Source organism: Sinocyclocheilus grahami, unplaced genomic scaffold (assembly GCF_001515645.1).
Source record: "Sinocyclocheilus grahami isolate Dianchi unplaced genomic scaffold, SAMN03320097.WGS_v1.1 scaffold695.1, whole genome shotgun sequence".
In the NCBI taxonomy this organism is placed as follows: Eukaryota; Metazoa; Chordata; class Actinopteri; order Cypriniformes; family Cyprinidae; genus Sinocyclocheilus; species Sinocyclocheilus grahami.
Window position 1 is genome coordinate 206,626 of NW_015505874.1, and position 16,881 is coordinate 223,506.

The 16,881-nt window shown below is 37.3% G+C and overlaps 2 protein-coding genes across 6 annotated transcripts in view; one reads left to right on the top strand and one right to left on the bottom strand.

The window, feature by feature from the left end:
- LOC107559704 (thyroid hormone receptor-associated protein 3) overlaps positions 1 to 1,932 on the top strand; it is a 13,195-nt gene extending 11,263 nt beyond the window's left edge. For 3 of the 5 annotated variants that reach the window (XM_016243602.1, XM_016243603.1, XM_016243607.1), the window contains 2 exons: positions 380 to 529; positions 722 to 1,932. In XM_016243602.1, coding sequence (XP_016099088.1) covers positions 380 to 529; positions 722 to 952 — 381 coding nt within the window. In that variant the 3' untranslated portion in view covers positions 953 to 1,932. The remainder of the gene's footprint in view (positions 1 to 379; positions 530 to 721) is intronic. The other 2 variants (XM_016243604.1, XM_016243605.1) reach the window with 1 other exon arrangement.
- A 2,082-nt stretch (positions 1,933 to 4,014) lies between these two features.
- On the bottom strand, positions 4,015 to 13,144 carry LOC107559705 (protein eva-1 homolog B-like). The gene is made up of 3 exons (XM_016243608.1): positions 12,846 to 13,144; positions 5,818 to 5,949; positions 4,015 to 4,683 (listed from the first exon to the last, which is right to left on the bottom strand). Exons 2-3 carry the CDS (start codon positions 5,882 to 5,884, stop codon positions 4,265 to 4,267), a joined length of 486 nt encoding a protein of 161 aa, XP_016099094.1. The 5' UTR covers positions 5,885 to 5,949; positions 12,846 to 13,144; the 3' UTR covers positions 4,015 to 4,264.
- Between the last annotated feature and the right edge of the window lie 3,737 nt (positions 13,145 to 16,881).

Genomic DNA, 16,881 nt, shown 5'->3' on the forward strand with positions numbered 1-16,881 from the left:
TCTCCCTCTATATCATGTCATTTTTTTTTTTTTTTTTATGTAGTTCAAAATTTTTGTTTTGGGTTTGAAAGTAAAGACTTGAGTTTCAGTGGGTATCTGACGATCGTTTTTATCAAATGAAATGGAGAAATGCTGGTAAAATGAACTCTCAGAGCAGCTCTGAAGATGAAGTTCACAGATGGACGGTTTATTCATCCAAAATTTGCCAAGTTCCATGATATTCCACATTATAAAGTAAATTCAATTTTTACGACTGTTTTCCACCATTCCGTCCACGTTGGCGCTTTTATATTTGTGTCCTGAATTAGGTCTCTCATTTATCTCAGATGTTTCTCCTCGATTCTCAGTTGATATGCTTTTCCGTTGTATTTGTTCTTTGCAGCCGAGAATGAGAGGAAGAGGATGGAACCGGGGAAATTACCCAGGCACCAATACCAATAACAACCCTCCCAATATGGGCGGCCCCTCACGGCCCCCGGATGAGGAGTGGGACCCCGAATACACCCCCAAGAGTCGGAAATACTTCCAGGTGTGCAAACATTGATCTTCGATACGCACGCGCCCCCGTAAATGTCACGTTAAAAACAAAAACTGGTGGTTGGTGGCTTCGCATGTCACTCAGACAGTCTCTTCTTGTATAAATGAGCAATTTTGGGACAGTATAAGCTGCGTAGTGGCTAGTAGGAGAGTTTAAATATACATCTCTCTCATTCAACTGCAGCATGATGACCGGGACAAGGAAGGGGAGATGAAGTGGGTGGACACTCGGGGGCGCGGCAGAGGGAATTACCCACGCGGCAGGGGCACCCTCATGATTCGCAAGAGCAGCGGCAGTCCCAAGTGGACCCACGACATGTTCCAGGGCAATGCTGAAGAGCGAGACATGGAAGATGGAGGTGCAGAGCACAAAGACGACGACAAGTCTGGGGAAAACACTGCTTCCAAGCCATAGACGGATTCACATCATTAGTGTCTGTTCTTCTGTACTGTCTCTAGACAGCCCTTGTGAGAAATGCATCCTTGTGTGTTCAGATGTTGAACTGTAAAGCCCCTAACGGTAGAGCCATGTCATTTATAGCAACGAACCATCTGCTATTATTTTATTTTATTTTTTCCGTTTATTTTCAGGGTTTGTTGGGGGTGATTGAAAATATAAATTCAGCCATCTGGTGGCTGAAATGAATTAGTTTTCATTTAAAAAGTGCAATAAATCTGTGCACTTGTGCCTTAGATTTAACTAGTTTTATGATTCCTTTTTTACTTTTTTGGGGATTTTCCCAGTAGTTTCCCCCCCCTTTTTTTGGAATTGCATGTAAATGATTTCATACATGCTGCAATCTTTTACATTTCTTCCCTTTTGGTGTATGGTTCAGTCTCATTGGAGCATATCCCTTGTGGACCAATACACTGTGTACTGGGCCGATTTTCTCCAGAAAATTATTTCTAACCAATTGGTTCTCAGCTATATTTAACATCCAATTTAATTCATTTTCTTCCCTTAAATTATGCCACTAATGACAAAAAAAATAGTCCACTTTGTGAAGCGTAAAACTGATTACTTTTTTTTTTTATTCTATTTTGAGCAACAAAAAAATTTGTCATGTTTTAGCTCATTATTCGTCAGATTTTAAATTGTAGATAATAATAGAACATGCAAGATAAAGCTTTTGATGCATTTATTGCATTATTGTGTTTATCAAAACAAATTGTAAAATAGTTCATGCTGCATGTTTAGATCATGTGGTTTTTCCATTGATCTCTGTACGCTGTGCTGTAAGGGTGTAACTGGGGGACTCGGCTGCTCGCTTTTCTGCTTTGTGACATTATTGTAATGCTGTGACTCAACGTTCTGTTAACATTTACAATCTATTAACTCTGTGCTTTCAGTCTCCATGGTGAATTTGAAATAAAACCTGTCTTCTGTTTGGTACACGTCATTTTGTTTTTGTTTCGAGTTGCATTGGCCTTGCAAGACACATGGTTGGAACAGCTGCTCTCAACAGCTGGAGCCTTTTAGTGATTTTATGAAGAGGTAGTACTGATTACACAATGTGATGTGAGCTGTTTAATGGTTAAATCCACAATTTGTATAATGTTTTTGATTAACTACTTTGAACTGCTACAGGACTGTTTGTGTGTTTTTGCACATTTTAAAAGTTTCAGTGTGTCCAATCCTCCTGCTTCTAGTAATCCTGAAGACCATGATTAGCAGGTTCAGGTGTGTGTGATTAAGATTAGAGCTAAACCCTCCAGAAGCAGGATTGGACACTTTTGATTTAGAGCAGGGGTGCCCAAACTCGGTCCTGGAGGGCCAGTGTCCTGAAGAGTTTAGCTCCAACCCCAATTAAACACACCTGAACCAGCTAATCAAGCTCATACTAGTCATACTAGAAACTTAAAGGCAGGTGTGTTGAGGCAAGTTGGAGCTAAACTCTGCAGGACACCGGCCCTCCAGGACCGAGTTTGGGCACCCCTGATTTAGAGCAACAGATGAGAATCAAGTGCGTTTAAGACTCTTAATTTGTGTTTTTCTGTTCATTTTTACGTTTGCAAAGAACATCCATTTGATGATGCTTCGTATAGAATTGGAAGCCAAAAAATGTAAATGGGAATTTTTTAAGAGTAAACGTCTAAATCATTATAGAGGGTTCGAAAGCATAAATGTTTTTTTGTGCCTCCTATTATTTCTTATCTGTAAAATGTGTTATTTGAGCTGTAAATTTGACTAAATTATACATTTTGTTGGGCGACTACTGTTCTAGGTGGATTAACATGATAATAACGATAAAGAAAGATATAAAAATCGTTATATGAGAATATGGAAGTTGGCAACATTACTAAAACAATGCGATACTCTGGAATCACTTTCATAATGATAATAATCCCCAATCAGATCAGAATCCACTGGACTTTAAAGATCTCAAGCCTTTAAAGCAGGGGTCACCAAACTGGGTCCTGGAGGGCCGCTGTCCTTCAGAGTGTAGAGTTTAACTTGCCTCGACACCTGTCTGGAAGCTTCAAGTGTACTCTTTGAGTATACCTAGTAAGAGCTTGATTGGCTGGTTCAGGTGTGTTTGATTGGGGTTGGAGCTAAACTCTGCAGGTCACCTGCCCTCCAGGACCCAGTTTGGAGACCCCTGCTTTAAAGCAACTGTATATACGTCGCAAAACTACACATTTCTTTCCTAGTTGTTTTGAAGTGGTAGTCTTGCTCTGACATGCACTGTGAGCTGTAAGGTCTTATATAGACAGGTGTGTGGCTTTCCTAATCAAGTCCAATCAGTATAATCAAACACAGCTGGACTCAAATGAAGGTGTAGAACCATCTCAAGGATGATCAGAAGAAATGGACAGCACCTGAGTTAAATATATGAGTGTCACAGCAAAGGGTCTGAATACTTAGGACCATGTGATATTTCAGTTTTCAGTGGTTTTTTAATAAATCTGCCAAAATGTCAACAATTCTGTGTTTTTCTGTCAATATGGGGTGCTGTGTGTACATTAATGAGGAAAAAAAATTAACTTAAATGATTTTAGCAAATGGCTGCAATATAACAAAGAGTGAAAAATTTAAGGGGGTCTGAATACTTTCCGTACCCACTGTATATAGACTTATAAAAAAACAACGTTACTGTGAGTTTGGTGTGGACGCTAATATACTTATCGTTCTTATTGGGAACATGCATTAATGGAAGGTGAAGGCTGCCTCTTCCTTTGGAATGTGTCTTCTCGACACGACTGTCACTTTCTCATTTATAATGCACTGAATTGGGTGAAATTTTTTTTATTTTCATTAAGGAAATTGCATACAGTATATATACAAACATTAAGTGCTAAAAATGTATTTATAGATATAAAAAATAAAAATAATAATAATAATAATGGATTCATTAAAACTTACTCATTTAGAAGACAGATAATGCAGATAAAATTAAACTTAAAAAAATAAAGGTTCTGTACTGGCATCAGTTGCTCAGTGAAGAACCTTTAACATCCATGGAAACTTTCCATTGCACTAAAGGTTCTTAGTGTGGAAAAAAAATTATTTAGATCATTAAAATCACGTTAACTTCACATTAAGGAAAAAATGTTTTAAGTTCTTTGATGGCATCACTGTAAAATCTTCCTTTGGAAGCCTTATTTTTAAGAGTCTATAATCCTTACCATTTTAAAGGTACATTACACCCAAATCTATTGCACAGATAAATGTCCCGTGGCATTCTATATCTGCATGAAACAACTGCATCCAGTGGATAAAACACTGCTAGTGATAGTGAACTCGTCCGAGTGTGCATGTGCCCGTGACAAGTATATCCGGCTGTCCGTTCCTCCAGATCTCCCTGACGATCCGTTCTCTCTCCTCCAGTCTCCTGGCTCTTTCCAGCTCCTCCGCTGAAGCAAACACATTCACACTCTTAATGGTTCCGTTCAACTGGGTCTGATCACTCATGGGACTGACCACTGGGACTTCTAGGTCCTCCTCATCTCCTTCCTCACTTTGGTCCTCTTCCTTGTCTTCCTCCTCCTCGCTGGATTCTTTCAGTCGTCTCTTGTCCGGTGAGGAGGGTGTTTTTGTTTTTGAATGCGGTCGGCAGGCGATGCCCAGAATGAGGAGGACCAGGGCCAGCAGAAGACCTGAACACACACCCAACATGAAGTACAGCGCGAAGCTCTCCATGTTCTCTGTGTTCAAAGGAAAGGAAAATTGTCAAGAACATGTCCACGTCATATTTTATCCCAGAATCAAAGAAAGAAATAATATTAATAAATATATTAAACATTATATTAATAAAAAATTATGTATTTTTCAGGGTGAGTTTTTTTTTATGCTTTTGAAAAAAGTATTTTATGCTCACAAAGGCTTTGATCAAAAATACAGTAAAAACAGTATTATATTATTTTAATATTATTATTGTTATATTAATATTATTTTAATTTAAAATATCTGTTTTTTTGTTCTAATGATCCTTCACAAAACATTCTGTTATGTTGATCTGGTGCTCTAGAAACATTACTTATTATCAATGTTGAGAAAACCATTACATTTATTTGGAATAGAAATCTTTTGTAACATTATAGATGTTTTTACTGTCTTTGATCAAGTGAATGCATCCTTGCTGAATAAAACTATTAAAAAAAATACTGACCCCTTGTCAGGCAGGTCCTATTTAAGAGATTTCTTGATTGCGAACAGGTGTGGCAGTAATCAGGCCTGGGTGTGGCTAGAGAAATTGAACTCAGGTGTGATAAACCACAGTTTTAACAGGGGGGCAAACACTTCTTCACACAGGGCCATGTAGTTTTGGATTTTGTTTTCCCTTAATACTAAAAACCTTCATTTAAAAACTGCATGTTGTGTTTACTTGTGTTATCTTTGACTAATATTTAAATTTGTTTGATGATCTGAAACATTAAAGTGTGACAAACATGCAAAAAAAATAAGAAATCAGGAAGGGGGCCAACACTTTTTCATACCACTGTATATATACACACACACACATTTCAAAATTTCAGTTGCAATTTTGAGTACATTTCTTGCATTTTCTAGACTGATTTGACACTGAAGAAAAAAAGAGAAAAGTCTTTAGGAACATTTAAGCCATTTCTCATGAAGTCAGAAGTGTGAAGCCAAATCAAACAGAACACTTAAGTCCATGGAATGGGTTGTTATTTTGTTCTTGGGGTCAGAAGTGTGACGGGGCACAAAGTTCAACAAAACCAACCCACATCTACATACAGTGCTTAGCCATATGCCTTACACTGCTTGATTTCTTAACCTGGGCAGTAATGAGTTGTTTGTCTTGAATGCTCTTATACCTGTTATATGGGCGTATGTAGCCATGCTGTTGCTCAGCAGCTCCATGTCTTTGCGTATGGGGTTCATGTTGGCTTTATCGTATCTTTTGCTTTCTTCTCTACTTTATCTCACCTTGACCTTCAGCTTGACCCCTGTAGTAGAACAACATACAAATAGTTCAGAGACAGCAGTGTCATATGTTTAAGAAAAAACCTTATACAAACGTTTGGGTGTTGTGGCTGGTGGCCTTTGCATCACTATGCAGTTGTTATGGTGTTCTGGGTGGTTGGTATGCAGTTTCTATTGTGTTTTAATTGGTTGCCGACTTGCTGTGCAGTTACTAGGGTGTTCTGGGTGGTTGCTTTGCAGTTAAAATAGTGTTTTGAGTGGTTGCTAGTTCCTATGTGGTTGTTATGGTGTCTTGAGTGGTTGTTATGATGTACTGAGTTGTTGCTAGGATATTTTGGGTGGTTGCTATGTGGCTGCTAGGGTGTTCTGGGTGGGTGGTTGCTATGTAGTTGCTTGAGTGGTTGCTATGCAGTTGTTATGGTGTTCTGAGTGGTTGCTATGTGGTTGTTATGGTGTTCTGAGTGGTTGCTATGTGGTTGTTATGGTGTTCTGAGTGGTTGCTATGTGGTTGTTATGGTGTTCTGAGTGGTTGCTATGTGGTTGTTATGGTGTTCTGAGTGGTTGCTATGTGGTTGTTATGGTGTTCTGAGTGGTTGCTATGTGGTTGTTATGGTGTTCTGAGTGGTTGCTATGTGGTTGTTATGGTGTTCTGAGTGGTTGCTATGTGGTTGTTATGGTGTTCTGAGTGGTTGCTATGTGGTTGTTATGGTGTTCTGAGTGGTTGCTATGCGGTTGCTAGGGTGTTCAGAATAGTTGCTCGGATTGTATGGTTTGTTGGTGGTTGCTATGGTGTATTAAGTGATTGCTGGGGTGTTTTAGATGGTTGCTGTGCAGTTACTAGGGGGTTCTGGGTGGTTGCTTTGCAGTTAAAATAGTGTTTTGAGTGGTTGCTAGTTCCTATGTGGTTGTTATGGTGTTCTGGGTGGTTGCTTTGCAGTTAAAATAGTGTTTTGAGTGGTTGCTAGTTCCTATGTGGTTGTTATGGTGTTCTGGGTGGTTGCTTTGCAGTTAAAATAGTGTTTTGAGTGGTTGCTAGTTCCTATGTGGTTGTTATGGTGTTTTGAGTGGTTGTTGTGATGTACTGAGTTGTTGCTAGGATATTTTGGGTGGTTGCTATGTGGCTGCTAGGGTGTTCCGGGTGGGTGGTTGCTATGTAGTTGCTTGAGTGGTTGCTATGCGGTTGTTATGGTGTTCAGAATAGTTGCTCGGATTGTATGATTTGTTGGTGGTTGCTATGGTGTATTAAGTGATTGCTGGGGTGTTTTAGATGGTTGCTGTGCAGTTACTAGGGTGTTCTGGGTGGTTGCTTTTCAGTTAAAATAGTGTTTTGACTGGTTGCCAGTTCCTATGTGGTTGTTATGGTGTTCAGAATAGTTGCTCGGATTGTATGATTTGTTGGTGGTTGCTATGGTGTATTAAGTGATTGCTGGGGTGTTTTAGATGGTTGCTATGCAGTTGCTAGGGAGTTCCGGGTGGGTGGTTGCTATGTAGTTGCTTGGGTGTTGCTATGCGGTTGTTTTGGTGTTCTGAGTGGTTGCTATGCGGTTGCTAGGGTGTTCTGGGTGTTTGCTATGCAGTTGGTATGATGTTCAGAATATTTTAGATGGTTGCTATGCAGTTGCTAGTCATCTAATTTTTAAAGTTAGTCATCTAATTTTTTTTTTAAGACTGGTCATAACTCTTTAAAGTCAGTTATAAAAAGGGAGAATGGTCTCATTTGAATCCAAATACTAAGTCTGATTAGCCTACCTCATGGCTAGCTAGTTGGTCAAACTAGTTTTTACGTTTATGCAACTGGCCCCTGATTAGTTGCTGATTTTAGGTACGCTATCATTCATGTTCATAGCACAAACTGTGTTGAGTTCTATGCGAAGATTAATACTTAATGTTAGGGCTATTGAAAAACCAACAGTGATGCTTGCTTTAGCATTGCAAGAACAGCTAAAACAACATGCCCTTCAATGCATAACTAGACAAATAGGCTCTAACTTATTTATTTTGGACACTGAGGCTGAAATTGCGTTAACTGTGCCATTAAACAGCATTATATCAGTCTCTTTCCACACAGGCCATTTGTTACTGCTGTTGTTATTGCATTGACCCAGGTCTCACTCTTTGCTCCCAGACAGACTTTCCCATTTTTCCCACAGGAACCGAGATACTGTGAAGACATTCACACGCTGCTCGGGGTCTGCGTGGGACTCTTCCCTGGGAAACTGGGAAGGATCCAGCTTGTGTCACTCTCTCCGAGATGGAAAAGAGGAGGGGGAGAATTAAAGCTAAACATCTGGATTTCCCAAGCTGGAGCCGGACGAGTCCTGGATGTGCGCTTGGCGAGAATCTCCTCCAGCCCAAGTAAAGAAACGATAAAAGCTTGAGACTATAAATGCAGCGACTCCCTGTGTGTGTCCACACCATAAAAGCCGCAGACTCTGAGACCATGCCGAGATCACGGAAGAGGTGCCATGTTATTGTCTTCCTGTTTGTTTCCTCTTGGGGCCTGTAATTACAGTAAACTTTAATCTACGCCATCAAGGCCCAAAGTCTCAGCCGCCCTGATCCCTATCTGCCACGATCTTGGCAGAACAAGGGCACACGTTTAAGTACACTTGAGTGAAGCACATTATGTTGACTGTGACTCTTTGTCTTTGTGCAGCATTCCATTGGTCAAAATGTCTACTAATTCTCCTCACAGATGCCTCAAGTAATGTTTTGCTGTTCAGAGGTTGCTGATCTTTCATATCTCATTAACTTAATGTAGCTCTCATTTATGTGTAATTTCAATTATCGTTTCAGATGTCAATAATAATAAATACACACAATTAAGGCAGAGTAGGTATACAGAGTAAAGTACACCCCTTTTCTCTTTGCATCAGAAGTCCCATGGCAAAAATATCAAAATATGATCACAACATGTACTCAAATTTTTCTAATTAATTTTTACACAACTGAATTAGGATCATTATCAAATTATCATGATCATTTTTTTTATTATATTGTCTTTTAATATGATTATCTAAATATTATTGAATATAGAAAATGAAAACGAATACTAATACTAATTATTATTATTCATGTATAACAGTAATAATTATAATATTTCATATAAACAATTACCAAATTTAGAGCAAATTTTAAACAAAATATGATTATATAAATATTACAGAACAATAATAATAATAGATGAAGAATGTTTAGATATGGATATAATTAACAACATGTTATAATTATGGTAATAATTATAATATGTACATATTATTGAATATAATAAACATAGATGAAGATGATATATATATATAAGTTTAATTATAACATATTATATTATTGAATATCATGTTAAGTATTATATTGAATATTATATATTATATACATAGTTCATAATAGTAAATATTATTTAAATATTCATGTTATAATAAATGATAATTAGAATACTATACAGTGGATATAGAAAAGAATCACCCCCCTTTAAAATAATCACATTTTGTTGCTTTTCTTATGCTGAGCTAATCAAAATGAGCACAGCTGATCACATTTGAAAGTCAAATAGATTTGTGTGCCATTGAGAAGGCGATGAGCTACACCTGATTGAGTTTTTTTTGTTGTTTTAAGTCATTTTTAGGAGGGGTGTGATCCTTTTTCCAACTCTGTGATTCTGTTTTTTAATTTTGTTTCTGACATGTTTATTTGTTATATCAAATGTTATATCTGACATGTTATATCTTTCACTTGGATGTTAGAAGTTGCACTGAGTAAATACAGCTGGATGAAACAAAAGAATACTAATACTAATTATTATTATTCATGTATAACAGTAATAATTATAATATTTCATATAAACAATTACCAAATTTAGAGCAAATTTTAAACAAAATATGATTATATAAATATTACAGAACAATAATAATAATAGATGAAGAATGTTTAGATATGGATATAATTAACAACATGTTATAATTATGGTAATAATTATAATATGTACATATTATTGAATATAATAAACATAGATGAAGATGATATATATATATAAGTTTAATTATAACATATTATATTATTGAATATCATGTTAAGTATTATATTGAATATTATATACATAGTTCATAATAGTCATTTTTAAATATTATTTAAATATTCATGTTATAATAAATGATAATTAGAATACTATACAGTGGATATAGAAAAGAATCACCCCCCTTTAAAATAATCACATTTTGTTGCTTTTCTTATGCTGAGCTAATCAAAATGAGCACAGCTGATCACATTTGAAAGTCAAATAGATTTGTGTGCCATTGAGAAGGCGATGAGCTACACCTGATTGAGTTTTTTTTTGTTGTTTTAAGTCATTTTTAGGAGGGGTGTGATCCTTTTTCCAACTCTGTGATTCTGTTTTTTAATTTTGTTTCTGACATGTTTATTTGTTATATCAAATGTTATATCTGACATGTTATATCTTTCACTATCTTTCACTTGGATGTTAGAAGTTGCACTGAGTAAATACAGCTGGATGAAACAAAAACTGTGTCCGTCTTCATTTGGAGGGGGGGTTCTTTTCTATACACACTGTGAATTATAATACTTTATATAAACATAATTAGCATAAGAACAAATTTAAACAATAAAATATTCATAATACTTAAAGGTATTAAATGTTAAAATGCAAGCAGGTGACTTGCTCTGCAGTCCTGTGAAGCCCCTCCAGTGTGGTTTAGCAAACACAAACCAGGTTCTCTCAAATAAACAAATGACAAACAGGAACTAGGATACCAGGAATATGAGATTACACCAGAAGCTTGTAAACATTGTCACGTCCTGCTCCAAGTACCAATTAGCATGGGACGTACGCCACAAGTTCCAAAAATATTCCTGTTAGTGACACAGTATAGCAGACAGACTAAATGAGCCGTGAGTCATGGACAGTTCGACACAGGACAAAACATCACTGAGTAAATACAGCTGGATGAAACAAAAACTGTGTCCGTCTTCATTTGGAGGGGGGGTTCTTTTCTATACACACTGTGAATTATAATACTTTATATAAACATAATTAGCATAAGAACAAATTTAAACAATAAAATATTCATAATACTTAAAGGTATTAAATGTTAAAATGCAAGCAGGTGACTTGCTCTGCAGTCCTGTGAAGCCCCTCCAGTGTGGTTTAGCAAACACAAACCAGGTTCTCTCACATAAACAAATGACAAACAGGAACTAGGATACCAGGAATATGAGATTACACCAGAAGCTTGTAAACATTGTCACGTCCTGCTCCAAGTACCAATTAGCGTGGGACGTACGCCACAAGTTCCAAAAATATTCCTGTTAGTGACACAGTATAGCAGACAGACTAAATGAGCCGTGAGTCATGGACAGTTCGACACAGGACAAAACATTTTGAACATACCTTCTGACACCTGTCAGAGCCTTTCCCAGAAGAGCAAACCTGCAGAAGGGCATGTAGCAGCAGAACAGAACCCGCTGAGCTCAGGCTTTTCTGCATATTCCCCAATCAGCTCTAAGATCCAATCTTTAAGAGCATCTTTTTTTTCAAGAGGTATTACAGGCATATTATTAACAACATTAGCTGCCAAAAAGTGTTTTAATACATGTTTTCAGTGTTTTTGTTCATAGTCTATTCCAAGAGGTTTAAGTCTATAGTCATTTATAAAATGTAAGAAATTTGGTTTGCAAAGAGTTGCCGCCTTTTTATGTATATGGTATTTTCCCAATAAAATAAATAATTGCATAACATTGTTTTATCATAATCAAAGCAAACCAAACTATATTTTTATATATTTTTTTATTAGTATTTTCTTAATGCTATGGTATTGTTATACAGCATTGTTGCTAGGTTGTTGCTATGCAGTTTCTGTGCCGTGGGTGGTTGCTAGGGCATTGCTATGCAGTTTCTAAGATGTTGTGGGTATTTGCTAGCATTTTCTTGCAATGTAGTTGCTAGGGTATTGTGGGTGGTTGCTAGGTTGTTTCTACACATTTGTTAGGGTGTTGCTATGCAGTTGCTAATGAGTTGCTATGCAGTTTCTAGGCTGAAGTGAGTGATTGCTAGGTTGTTTACATGCAGTTACTGTGGGTGCTTGTTAGGGTGCTAGGGTGTTGTGGGTGGTTGCTAGGGCATTGCTATGTAGCTGCTAGGGTGTTGTGGGTGGTTGCTAGGGCATTGCTATACAGTTGCTAATGAGTTGCTATGCAATTTCTAGGTTGATGGGAGTAATTGCTAGGTTGTTTCTACACAGTTACTGTGGGTGCTTGCTAGGGTGTTGTGGGTAGTTGCTAGGGAATTGCTATGTAGTTGCTAGGGTGTTATGGGTGGTTGCTAGGGCATTGCTATGCAATTGTTAATGTGTTGCTGTGCAATTTCTAGGCTGTTGTAAGTGGTTGCTAGTTTTTTTTCTATGCAGTTGCTGTGGGTGGTTGCTAGGCCATTGTTATGCATTTGCAAATATGTTGCTATGCAGTTGCTATGGTTTTGTGGGTGGTTGACGGCTTTGAAATGCAGTTACTAGGGTCAGAAGAGTCCCCTAGTAACTGCAATTTCAGAAGAGTCCAACCTTAAGTCTCTGTGATATTCAGTTTTTTTAATATGATTTACAGTATATGGTGATATTCTGGTTTTTATATGGTTTATGTGTTAATATTCTGGTTTTTATATTGATATTAAGGTTTTCTGACTGATATGACTAGAGTCACTCCTTCAATGTAAATCTGTGGGATTTTTCACCCAGTTATATTTTTTGGTAGACAAAAATCTCCAATTGGTTAAAAGTAACAGCAAGCTCCTAACTAAACTAATCCGGCCATATTACACTTTTATCTGATATCTGAACTGTTTCATAAGCCAAATATAGTTTTGATTTAGTTTTGGAATTTTACCCATTTAACAAAAATAAAGTATATAATATCTTACCTTTTCTAACGAACCATCGTTTCTATCCAGATCGTCCTGGTGGGGGAAAGATGAGTCCCGTATCCAGAGGCGCAGTGACCTCATATACTGGCAGATGAAGTGGGAACACAAAACGCTGAGAGGTGCTTGAGCTCCAAACACACACTTTCTTTCTTTCTTTCTCTCTGTCTGTCTGTCTACTCACACATGTCTGTGCCTGACATCAGGAGAAGCAGCAGAAGCAGCCCTCTGTGCTCACACATACACAGCGGCTCTCTCACTGGGACCAGACCATAGGAAAGCAGTTTGGGCAGAGGGAGGTGTTTCCTGACAGAGGGGAAAATAGAGTCAGGGAGGAGCAAAACGGCATGAGACTAGAATTTACACCCTCAGGATGGCAGTGCGATCCAGGCCACATTTCACGCCCGCTGGTCACCAGATCAGTGTGAACCTCCTCTTCAGGTCCACACATGTATATTTGAGTGTTGTGTGGGTGTGTAAACCACAGAAAAACATACACCTCATTTTCTTTAAGCTCAGACAGACTATAGATGCTGTACTAAATGTAGCAGCTTAAATATAGTTTGAATGTATGGTCTAGTATTGTTTATACACTATATAGCGGCCTCAAAAATATTTTTTAATGCCAAGGACACCAAAATATGATTATCCCTTTGCGAAAGACCCTCTTTCAAATATATGAAGGCTGTATAATTCAAACCCCTTTTATACTGTAAGAAAAATAAAATGAAATTATGAAGATAATTGGGGAAAAAAAACATTTAAAAAATCGGTATTTATGTTGTACTAAACTATTTCTCAACAAATATTGTTCCAAATCAGTTTTACAAAAAAATACCATATCCCTTTGCGAAAGACCCTCTTTCAAATATATGAAGGCTGTATAATTCAAACCCCTTTTATACTGTAAGAAAAATAAAATGAAATTATGAAGATAATTGGGGAAAAAAAACATAAAAAAATCGGTATTTATGTTGTACTAAACTATTTCTCAACAAATATTGTTCCAAATCAGTTTTACAAAAAAATACCATACGAACCCTAGTGAGCAGCTAAAGGCGACAATGGCGAGGAAAAACTAGAAAGCAATATACTGTTCACTTACTTTTTTTCAAGTTTCAGATTTTCTCAGTTTCAGTTTTCAACCTTGAAAATACAAGGAAATTAAAAAAGGAGCAAAAAAAGGACTAAACTGGTTACAAATATGTTTCAATAGAAAACAATTAGTTTAAATTGCAATAAAGTTTCACAATAGTACTGTTTTTAGTGTATTTGTAATGCATGTGTAATTTAGAATTTTCTTCAAATTTTTCCCAAAATTAAGAATCAATATTGTGCCACTTTGCATTTCAGAGAACATTAAAATCTCTAAAACACCAGTTGATTAAAAGATGTTTTTGCACGATCAAGCCCTGCTCACTTTTTCTTCAGAAAATAGTCTTAACAGTATTAATATTTATAAAGGGAGCCAAAATAAATGTCCTATACAGCATGCAGAGCTCAAAAGTAAGAAGTAGCCAATGTAAAACTCAACTCAGCCTCTTTCTGTTTCTGTTGGTCTTCACTTTCAACATTCAAACATTGCCCTAAATGATATCTCTTTCAACGTGTGCAGGCTTGAATAAGGCCGATCGCCCACCCTCTGGGATGGGCCACGTCAAGCATGCCAGAAAGCTCTCTTGTCTGTTGAGGGTTAACCCTGTGGGGTGGAACAGGAAATGTCTGCAGTGGTCACAGCGCCTGCTGCTTCGGGCTACAGCTGGATTAAAAGAGCTCTTTGTGTTCCCGTCTGACGAGGGTTAAACACCTGAAGCGACTCTTAACTGTATGGGGTTCCAAGCCTAGCAAAAGCCAGTGAAAACCTTCTATCTTTAATGGTACAGTGAACCATGCTCTTCAGAGAAGTTGAGTCTGACAGAAATAAAAGGACATAATGTGGGCAACATACTCACTTGAGGAGGTGCATGCTGGGAAAATTTAGGATGTAGTAATGAAAGCTAAATGCAAGTTGAGTTTAATCGCCCAGTGAGATTGAACACCTTGAACGCTGAGATGATCATGCACCAAATTTCCCAGCATGCACCAGCATTCAAACCCTTAAAAAATTTTTTTTGCAATAATTGGGATTCAAGTTTCTTCATAAGCAGCATGTGTAATTTTCATGTTGTGCTATGTTTTTTTTTTTTTTCAGAATATTCCTGTGTCTGGAGAGGAATGAGGTTTGAGTCATTGCAAAGTTGATAATTATGTGGTCACTGAAAATCCTGCGACCTCATACGCAATGCCAAAACATATGTAGCATTCTGGAAGCAAAATAATATTGCTCCAAAATAAGATGTGAAGTCTCTTGCCACATTGGCCACAAACTGAGACGAAAACAAAAGAACGAGACAATTTAGGAAACAAACGCATTTGAATTCCTTCTGTTTGTTAGTCTAATCTGAAGGCTCGGGTTAAAGGAATGGTTCCCAATAAATTTTAAAAGTAAAACGGTGCCATTATTAAAGCATTTTTTTACTGAAAACCGCTGCATCTGGCTAAAAAAAACAAGTCCTATTGCTTTCACCAGTGAAAAGGTATTCTTATCTGAATAAAGGGAGAAGATCAAGCACCGTTTACAACCGCAAAACTGTTCTAAACAAATATGTTGGTGGATTTTGATGTGAGAAGACAACAGGGGATGGACTTATTTTACGTCATGGATTATGGACTCGTATTTAACTGGAGACAATGATTTAAAGTTAACATTTTAATGATGGATATGTCTCTTACAGACATGCAGCTTTTTGTTTTACAAGACATTAATTGATGGACTGGAGTGGTGTGGATTACTTCTGGATTGTTGTGATGTTTTTATCAGCTGTTTGGACTCTCATTCTGACGGCACCCATTCACTGCAGAGGATTCATTGGTGAGCAAGTGATGTGAAGCTAAATTTCTCCAAATCTGTTCCGATATAGAGACAAACTCACCCTTGGATGGCCTGAGTAAATTTTCAGCACATTTTCATTTTTTGGTGAACTAGTACAAAATTAGAACTAATTTGTCAGCTCATTATACTGTATGACTATATGTAGAATTCAAGTTACTATGTATGTACTTGTATATCTTTATCCCCAACAGCTTGCCATGTTAGAAGATTCCTGTCCAATCCAATCTGGGACTGTTCTGTTAATTATTTAGATGATCATGTGAAATTATCACCAATCCTGGGGCCCGTTTCAATAAGGAGGTTCAACCAACTCTGAGTTTAACATTGAACTCTGAGTTGACTTACCCTGAGATGGGAAACTCAGAGTTTTCGGTTTCAGAACAGCAGAACTGAGTTAGTTCAATCCACTCTGAGTAGGTTGACTCTGAGTTTAGCACCAAGACTATGAGAAGTCATGATCAATGGAACTCCGAAATTTTGATTCACCATGGCAACAGCTCCCGCCAAAAAGACGTCCGCATACTTCTGAGTCGGGTAGACTGACAATCCACTCTGAGTAGGTTGACTCTGAGTTTAGCGTGTGCACCAAGACTATGAGAAGTCATGATCAATGGAACTCCGAAATTTTGATTCACCATGGCAACAGCTCCCGCCAAAAAGACGTCCGCATACTTCTAAGTCGGGTAGACTGAGTACAGTTGAGACACTTTCTGCTTTTTTCATCACTACAAAAAAACTAGATGCTGAAATGAAGTGATTTTTCACATGATATTTCTTTTGCTTATGTACTAAAATATCATAAATTGAACATAGCCATAAGTAGTTTATATTTTCCACAATTAGCTCATATATATAAGGTGCATTTTTGTCTCAACTGTACCCATATGGTGTACAGTTAAAACAGTACCATGGCCACCATGAGACACCCATTCACCCACATTACAAAATTACAGTTGTGCATTTAAAAAAAAAAATTCAGTTAAACAAATAGGAACACATATTTAACACTAGAAAAGTTATGGCAAACAGAATAAATGTAAACATAACAGTAAAAATAACAATATACATACCCAATCTGGGACTGTTCTGTTAATTATTTAGATG

Coding starts and splice junctions, on each gene's coding strand:
- LOC107559705 (XM_016243608.1), bottom strand. CDS start 5,884: ATGAACCCCATACGCAAAGACATGGAGCTGCTGAGCAACAGCATGGCT. Junction 4,684..5,817: donor TACATACGCCCATATAACAG/GTATAAGAGCAT, acceptor CTTTGAACACAG/AGAACATGGAGAGCTTCGCG.